This window comes from Chelon labrosus (assembly GCF_963514085.1).
Source record: "Chelon labrosus genome assembly, chromosome: 22".
In the NCBI taxonomy this organism is placed as follows: Eukaryota; Metazoa; Chordata; class Actinopteri; order Mugiliformes; family Mugilidae; genus Chelon; species Chelon labrosus.
The window spans coordinates 3,332,674-3,342,069 of NC_140355.1; the positions used below are offsets into that span (position 1 = coordinate 3,332,674).

Sequence of the window (9,396 nt, forward strand, 5' to 3'; positions counted from 1 at the left end):
ATCTAGAGGTTTGTTCCCTACTGGCAGTGTGGCGTGATGTGGTTTGCTTTGTTCAGTGTGTGTGAGACAGCAGTGTTTATTTCCTCACCACATGAGTTCTCGTCACTGCCATCGGTGCAGTCCTCATCTCCGTCACACTGCCACACAGACGGGATGCAGCGACCGTTCCCACACTGAAACTGACTCGTTTCACATTCCGTCTTGGCACCTACAGAAGAAAACAGACACAGGGCATATGAGGAAAACTGAAGCGATTATAGTCCCAAATGTTTCCATAGGCATCATCATTTACAGTTTTGAATGTAGTTTGAATTTTGTTCAGTCCTTGCAGAGTTCTCTGCAGTGCCATGATGTCTAACCAAACTATTTTAAACAGAACTAGCTGGCACTCCATGTTTAAACATTGCTGCTGTCTAGTCTTTTAAACTAACTTCACAACTCCGTGGTTACCTACCTCTGGTAACAAACCAAAACAACAACCCAATTTGACAACTGAGGCAAATTAACTTTCACACAACACTAGCTTTCCAAGTTGGCACTTGTTACTTGTTCCCACACCCGAGTTCCATAAATCCAGTAAACTATAGAAAGAAAACCTTTAAATGATAATTTGCAGCCTTTTTAGGCTCACACAGACGTGCAACTAAACCTTTGTATCCTGGAATGTCTAGTTGGTAGTATCTGTTCAACTGTAAAGAGATGTTTTTGTGATTTGATGTACAAAAGCTGGACAGACAAGGAAAAAATGCCACCCTGTAGAAGAATTATTCACAATAATCCAAACCTTATAATAACTTTTTTGTAAAAATAGGCAAGTATCTTTTTGTGTTTGTAGAGGTAAAGTACTGACAGCAGGAAAAAAGGACTGAAATAACTGGTAGAACCGCAGATCAACCACATTCAGGTCCTAAGAAGAAGAAAAAATAAAATCCAACAGTACAGTCAAAGTTACTGGGGTACTGAAGTGTTGTTTGCACACAAGACATTTGAAGACTGAAACTTGAAATGGGTAGTTCACCATTTTCTGAAAAATATTAGTACGACAGTACAATATCAATTGGAATTTAAAACAACCTGTGAGAAACTAGGCAGTGTAGTGTTGGCACATTTTGGGACTACAGGCTACCTTAGCCCTGGCTGTAACAAACAAAATTAGAAGCAGAATTCACAAATCCAGGAAAGAAAAAGGGTTTTAGAATTTAGTAATTTAGTTTCCTTCATGTCAGCTAAAGCTGGTCACCAGTCTGTTGTTGCGAGTGCCCTGTGCTTTGCTGTGGTTTGTTGGGGGAGCAGCACCAGCAAAAAGGACATAAGTAGGATCGACAAACTGATCCGAAAGGCTGGTCATGTCATTGGCAGTGAGTTGGAGACGTTTGTCTCAGTGAGGACAGGAGGACACTAGACAAACTGCTCTCCATCATGGACAATCCGTCACATCCACTACACCAGACAATAGAGGGGCAGCGGAGCTCTTTCTCAAACAGACTGATCCAGCTCCGCTCCCACACTGAACGCTACAGGACGTCATTCATACCATTTTCAGTCCAGCTGTACAACAACTCACCTTTCTGTAACAGATAACTCCATGTTATTCATGTTCATGGACACTACTGCACCGTACTATCATCCCTGTGTATACAATATATATTCTTCCGTCTCTATTTCTTATACATTTGTCTATATGCAAATTTGTACATTTTCGCTTATACTATTTTTATTTTATCTTACCAGATTTTATTTTAGTGATTTTTATTTTATTTAATCTTTCTTTTATCTGTGGTTCTTAAGAGTGTTTTTTATGTGCAACTAAGCTACTGTGACCAAGCAATTTCTCTTGTGGATGAATAAAGTTTATCTAAGTCGAAGTCTTATCCAAGTCATGTCCCATGCTGTCCAGAGACAGATGCAAAGAAATGCAATTATTCAAATGCACACAACAGCCACTACAACAATGATGGGCACCATCATCTTCTTTTACTCTGGTAGCTGAAACAGCTGATCAGCCATGCGAGTTAAATATTCACCACGGCAGAATTTATTCAGAGGAGATCTTTGCAATCTGCCATTAAGCGCCACCTTGAAGGAGGCAAAAACCTCAAGCAAGCGTCAAAACGTCTTCAGAATAGAGGAAGTTTCATTTAAAAAAAACCTTAACAGACAAGAGGCTTCACACTAGATCTACCAGAGCAGATTCAATACTGACCAAAGATGCATGTCTCGGTGTTCAATACAAGAACACTGGCTTTCTAGACTATACTATAAAGTTGTTTGTGCAATGCAGTGTGCAGGACAGTCTGTTGTTGTGATGACTCCAGGTCTTAAAATAACACAGTCTGACCTTGATGCTTGCGTTAGTCTGAACTGAGAGACTGTCCAGGTGGGTAAATGGAGCACACAGGAATGACAGCGGCCCGAGAGAGCCAACAGTTCCAACGGAAGCACTAAGCTCAAGTACTTTCAACAAAAATATGTGATTACCAAAATAGGAAATTAGTACAGTAGCAGCTATTTACATGAGCTCTATTCTTTTTCAGGACAGAACAAAGTCTCAAAAAAAGTGCACCATGTCACTGAAATACCATTATGATGGAAACCGTTGTAAGTGGGTCAGAGCTCCTCCAGAGAGAAACACTCACACTAATTTGACTTGAAGCTAAAGAGCTTCAGGCCTTTAACTGAAGCAGCAACACATCCACGCAACAAATCTGCATGAATGAAACTGCAGCCAAGTTATATAATATTATTTCTATAGATGTTCTATGTAGATGTGGCCATGTGTCCAGTTGATAGTGATATTTAATACAAAGCTTATATAAGCTATATAAAAAGGTAGCATGACTTGAGAAAAGGCTCTGGAAAAGAAAAACACGGTAAGCCCTGCAGTGTTTGGGGACTATCAAAAGTGAAGCACGTTCACCGTAAGAAAACCACTTCAGCAGGCTTCCATACTGGCCATCTATACATGTAATCGCACACAAGGAATTTGCAGTTCATTTAACCCACACTTGAATCAGTGGGCAGCTATGCGAAGCAACCAGGAAGCAGTTGGGGGGGGATTTAGGCACCTCAGCCATGGAAATAATCAAACTCATGGTCTCATGGTCCCAGAGTTGCTTCTCCTCATTAAGATCGTGCTCTCAACTCTACCATAACTCCCATCTCTCGCGTGGTGCATAAACTGACATCAAGGACCAAAAACACGCTCTACAACCACAGCAACAATGTCAAATAATAGAAAACAACAGAACTACATGCACTGATCAATGCTGTGCGCTGCAGATATATTTAGCCTATATAAGCCGGCACTGCCAATAGCGTTTAATAGTACTTCACAGTGTGTTGTAAGATAAGATAATGTAGCCGGGATAAAAACAAATGCGGTCCATCTCCGAAGCCTTTTCCGTGCAGAACATCTAAAGGTCTAATATCTTTAGACAATGAAATTCACCAGCAAATTGTTGTGTAGCCTCCTTCTCTCGGTTACTGCAGGGTGTTTGGTGAAATTGTAATCGACTGTCGCAATATGAATATGAAAATGTATTTTAGATTAACACGCGTTTATTGGAGACTCTTACTGGATGTGAAAGTTAAGCATTTCTGTGACTGCAAACAACATTTTTTTAAGCCATCAACCGACATGCTGAACAGAAGTACAGAGTATGAAAATACTAACAGGAAAGGTCCTGGAAAGAATGTCAACCAATTTCATGGGCCAGGAAGTAAATACAGCCAACAGTGCCAACAGCCTGCAGGCTTCCAATCAACCAAGACTACACCAGCTGGACTTATACCACAGTCATATTACTGAACAGAGTACACTGACCTTTTAGTTATATTACCATTTCAGTCCCCATAATCGAGAAATAGTGGATGCCAGTGCACCTACCTGCATTTTAATCACAACAAATCAGCCCATCACCAACATACAGAGAATAGCGTTGTATCTTTCCTTCTGTAATAAATCTCAAGACAAAATACACTGGAGAAAACATCAAATGTAAAGGCAACATACGCTTCAAAATTTTTACATTTTTTTAAATGCATAACTTTCCAAATGCAATCAAGTCTATACCTACAAAAACAAGTGATTAAAGTGCTAATACCTACGTTTTACGTGCAGGGGAAAAGCAACTAGGAGAAACCAGAATTACCCGAAAATACAGACTCCTCCAACTACAAGACGTCTGTGAATTTGATTTACGTCAAGATGTGTTTTCTTTGATGTTGACAGGGACCAACACCTTTCCTATGCAAAGGAGGAATCAAATAAATGAATCAAAGAATTTGATGGATCGTCCCTTTTAAAATGACTCATAGTAAAGGCAGATAAAAATTCTAGCCCAACAAAATGTTATGTTTACTGAAGTACAATTTGTCAAACGTTGGATCCATGTATCCCAGCATTAATGTAAGGTGGGCATCGTCAAGCCACTAAAAAACTTCACCGATATCAATCCAATCCAGTCTGATCCATGGAGACCTCACCTCACAATGTGCAGGACTTAAAATATCTGCTGCCAACGCGTCCATGAGTTCATGGCTATTTCGGTGGTAAAAGGGGGATTAACATCTATAAATATATTTGCTTTAGTGATTGTATATTACTTCAGCACCCGATTTCTACCTACAAGGGAGCACAAGGAGAACCATTCACTTCGACAGTAAAAGTCCCAACTCATCACATCAGCTCGACCCACGGCTGAGGCACGTTTATTGCTGACGGAGCTAGAGTGGGGAAGATCATATAAAAAGGCCTCAGGCACCCAGTGACCGTTTAGTCCTGTGTTCATCAAAAACAAATCACCTTGTGGACCAGAGAAGCTTTATAAAACACGCAGGGTTTCAGATAACATGCACGTTTTTAGATGACAGGCAACTTTTCTGTACAAAGGATAGCTATGATAACTTGCAAGAAAATCTACACTTAATACAATTAATAATTTTTTTTTTTTTTTAAATGCTTCCAAAAATTGGAAATCTGCATCTACACATTTAAAACCGCCACATAGTTTGCAAAATGCTTTGATGTAGTACATGGTAATTGGGACACAATATAGGTTCCAGGTTTTGTGTTTTTTTTAAGTGTATCCTCCTGGGTTACCGTTCTATACAGAAACACATTGACTTGCTGTCTGGAAAAGTGCACACACTGCACTCTGATCCAATCAGCACAATAACAGACTTCAGTGGTAACCTCGAGTATACAAACCTGTATGAACGTACTCTCCTTTTCCCTGCAGTGTCAGGCTCAATTTTTGGCTGACGGTTGAAGTCTGAACTCTCCCAACTGTACGGCGCTGCCATAGAATGAGGACCGATAAAGCCTTTACCATTTCGTCTACTCAAAATTAGGAGAAATCTCATTGCTCTTACATCCTACTCCTTCAATTTACTACTTTGCGTGCCTTTTTTGTTTTGATTTTACACAGACAAAAACATAACTAAGGATCTGGAGAGCTGTGGTTACACTGTACTAAGTTTAAATTGCAAAGCTCAGAAATGTCAAGTGAAAATTGATGTGCGAACCTTTTTACAGGACCTTCAGCTCCATTTTGTTGTTCCGTTCATTAACAGCACTACAGACTGATGCCTGAATTATGAGAAACCTAACTAAATTGTCAAACCATTATATTTTTCTTGTAATGAGTTCTTAAAACGACTGCATTTGTCTCATTAAGACTTTATTCTAAAAATCACCCGTTTTCTTGGCTCTACAATATAGCACATACATTTTTAGTTCAAAGAAAGGGCTATATGAAGAGTCAATTATCTTGCCTCAACATTATTTCTGATCAGTCACTTGCTAGTAGTCCTCCCCCATTCAAAGCCACCGATTCAACAGGCGTAGAGCTGGAATGAACAGTTTCCCTCCCAAAATAGTAGATCTTTGTGTGCTATATATTCACTGTCACACTGGAGGTCATGGTAATGCAATTTTCCCCAGTAACAGAAACAGTTGCAGTGCACTCCTCTCCCTCCTCCTCCTCCTGTCCACCAACCCGCCCACATCAAGAACCAGTGCACCCCCACATATCCCTCCCTCGGCTGAGGATCTGGGTCTAGCATGTTATCACAGTAACCATGGAGAAAGAAAAATACATCCATTTTAATCAGGCCAGTGTTGCCGTTGCTGCTACCTAATTTGCGTGGCATCTCGTTCAAAAAGGCTCACAGAGGCTCATTCTGCGTGTGCGCACATGTGCGTTTGGGCTTGGTTAGGATGTGAGAATGAGGAGGTGGTGAGGTTTGTTACAAGGACTACTCTGATTCACTGTGCTGCCCCAGGGCAATTTTTCATGCTAGGTGGGTTCATTCATTACAGTTACAGTTTATTCATAATTTAACCTGCATGCAAAGTACACATTTAAAAAGGATCCACAATATGACCTGCTCCATAACTGTACTAAACATCACTTTTGTACACCATTGACTCCCCAAATAAAACCTGCCCATAAAATTAGCAGAAATAATTAACTGGACTGCAGACAGTCTTTATAGAAACCTGTAAAGGTGAAAAGAAAATCCTTAGACAAGGCAGTGTAGCTAAAATTACAATTTAACTTAATCAAGAAAGGCCTCTTTAATGTATAATCAATACAAACTTCTACATCTTTTTGACTGAATCATAGTTCTCACCACCACAGAAAGGCTTTGTGCAGTGCAGGAAGTGTTTTTGATGAGAAACTTGAGTCAAAATAATGTAGAATGGCATTTTGGCAGTGTATCTGAACAAACGTATAAACAATGGAGTTATATGCACTGAAAAGAGGGGTGGCTTGATCTCTCTCAGGAAAATAAGCTGGCAACAGGAATGACCAGCCAATGAACAATCAGTGTTTAGACAGACATGTGATTGGTATGTGGCATTGCCGTTGTCCGATTGGATGTTTCTCTGTGCCGTTGGCTCTCGATGTCAGTTACAACCATTGACTCAGATCAGCCAGTCTAAACTTTATATTGGGGCGACATATAACTGAAATAATCAAAGGCCGGAAACTTGTGTAGAAATGTAAGTTATCCACACAAGGGTTGGGTTTAAATACAAAGATATAGATTTTCCAATTGAAATTCATTTGAATTCAAATGATCCTATATCAATTTATAACATGCTCCAATTGTTCTCTTTAAATACACGCCATTTCCTGCATCTACTTGATCCAAATCTTCCTGCGGTCTTATACAATAAACCTCGCGAGGGCACACAACAAGATTAGTCCACATGTGAGGGAGATCCAAAACATGACAGAAGCCATTACTCCGAGAGCACCGTCCTGAAACGGCCTGAAAGCTGAACGGATTTAAAAACTATGACAACAGCGGGTTAGCTCTGGCAATATCCAGAGCTAACCCGCACATCATTTCATTGAATATACTAAACACTATCCGGTGAAAATAATAGTGTGTTATCTACACAAATTTCCCAACTGTGGGATAAATGAAAGGATCTTATTCATTCCACCAATAAGTGTTGCCACCTTTCTTTCATAGATATGCAAAGCTTCCCAACCACCACCCTCAGAATCCAGATGGCACCCAAAGCCATTTGAAAACTAAAGAACCACCCTTTTAGCAATCCAGACGTACGGGTGGGATGACGGTTTTGAATCAGGGCTCGACTACGACATAATATCTGATATTTAATACGGGGCAAATTAAGTTTTTCGTTTTATGAACCAGTATATGAATAAAACAATGAAACCGTTAGTTGGACCAGTCAGAAATGCATCTTAATTGGGCTCAATTAATCAACCATCAAGCTATGATTTCTATGATTTTATGCAGTAATCAGGAGAAAATGTTAAAGTAATAAATCCATTTTAGGATGTCGACTATGGAAGTTGAAGATGAGGCCTTGGGCTCTGGAAACTTATAACTGGGGATTCACTATATTGTCAAGAAATTTAAAGCATATAGTGGATTTTATAATAAACCCTTATAAGGAAAATTGCACCTTGCTGCAGCCCTGGAGTAAACCACTCTTTAAGTACCACCAACTGGTATTAATAAGTTAACCTTGACCACTCAGATCATAATTAGGCCTTCACTGAGATCCCCTGCGGTCGGTAAGTGGCCATGGTCACTCCTCAACTGCTACCATACCAGGACTGCTGGACCGTTTACTACCTTCATGTCGTCAGTCAACCCCCCCATTGCTACCCTTCTCCCTCTGTCGCTTACCAACACTCACTGGGGGCGGAGGTGGCAGAGGATAATCCACACAGTAGATGTAAATTAGAAATCAGGACAAGCCGCAGCCGCCAACACAGCCCAGAAACGGATTGTTCTTGAGAGTTGCGCGTTTTCACGGTGAAATGAGTTGATCACAGGGCTAATTAACCACCAATGAGCAGCGACACGCAGTTTGCCGTAAGGTTCCAACAAGCAACACAAACGGGCCTCTCCATCCACCCTATTTTCTTTTCCAGAAAGAGCGAGCTAAAAGCAATGAAACAATGACTTATTTAAAACAAAGATAAATTAACATGGAAGCATTTAAAGCGCACAATAAACAGCAATTGTCTCTTTTTAGCGCCCCGGTAGACGGGATTTCGGGGATTTCTTTGCCAAGAAACGCACGGTAGACTAGCCCAAGGTGCAGCCAAGCACAATCATTTCTTCAAGGAGCAGCCAAGACAGGTGTACAGTGCGGTTAGTGTTAGCTAACCCTGGCCGTACACTGTGCGCGTTTCCAGGCGCTCAGAGTCCAAACACACACACACAAACACATAAGCGAATAAACACATACGCCAACACAACAGACTCGGACTCACCGTGGACGCCGTTGCAGTGCTGGAGACATATTAGCATCGGCAGCAGAAGGATCCCCGGTGCGGACGTGACCATCTCTGGCAGCGTAACGTACGGTTGCTAGCTGAGCGCTCGCGGGCTGCCTCTCTGCCTGCCTGCCCAAGTGGCTCGCTCGCGCTGGCCTGTTTGGTGTTCGATTCAGCCGGTCCACGCGCAAACCACATATACACACAACTCACACGAACACACACACACAAAGAGCAGAGTAGAACAGAACGGCACCTTCTGCGAGGCAGCAGGCGCCACAGAGAGCAGTGTCCACAGGAGAGAAGGGAGAATAAAACTGAGGCGGCCGTCGCGCACACCATGCGCCTTTTGATCTCGCTCTACAACCACGCGCCGTGCGTGCCGCTCGGACTCTCGTTCTCTCTTCTCGAGCTAAAATCCATTTCCCTAAATTGATGGTAACGAGCGGTCACCGGTTAGTTAGCGGCGCTACACAGAGCCTGTCACAGCTGAGGAGGATTTTCCCCCTTCACTACGTCTTTGGCTCATTGTTAACCCTTCACTACCCGTGTTAAATAATTAAATAATACATAAGGCTACGTTTTATTTGCACAGGTCATGTCACAAATTAAAGATCACTTC

General features: G+C 41.5%; 1 protein-coding gene across 2 annotated transcripts in view; it reads right to left on the minus strand.

Annotated features, from left to right (window-relative positions):
• The window catches only part of vldlr (very low density lipoprotein receptor), a 44,383-nt gene extending 35,215 nt beyond the window's left edge, over positions 1-9,168 (minus strand). Inside the window, exons 1-2 of one of the 2 annotated variants that reach the window (XM_084572281.1) lie at positions 8,772-9,168; positions 89-208 (exon numbers count right to left, since the gene is read on the minus strand). In XM_084572281.1, the coding sequence (XP_084428407.1) occupies positions 89-208; positions 8,772-8,844 (193 nt within the window). In that variant the 5' untranslated portion in view covers positions 8,845-9,168. The remainder of the gene's footprint in view (positions 1-88; positions 209-8,771) is intronic. The other variant, XM_084572282.1, reaches the window with a different exon arrangement.
• Between the last annotated feature and the right edge of the window lie 228 nt (positions 9,169-9,396).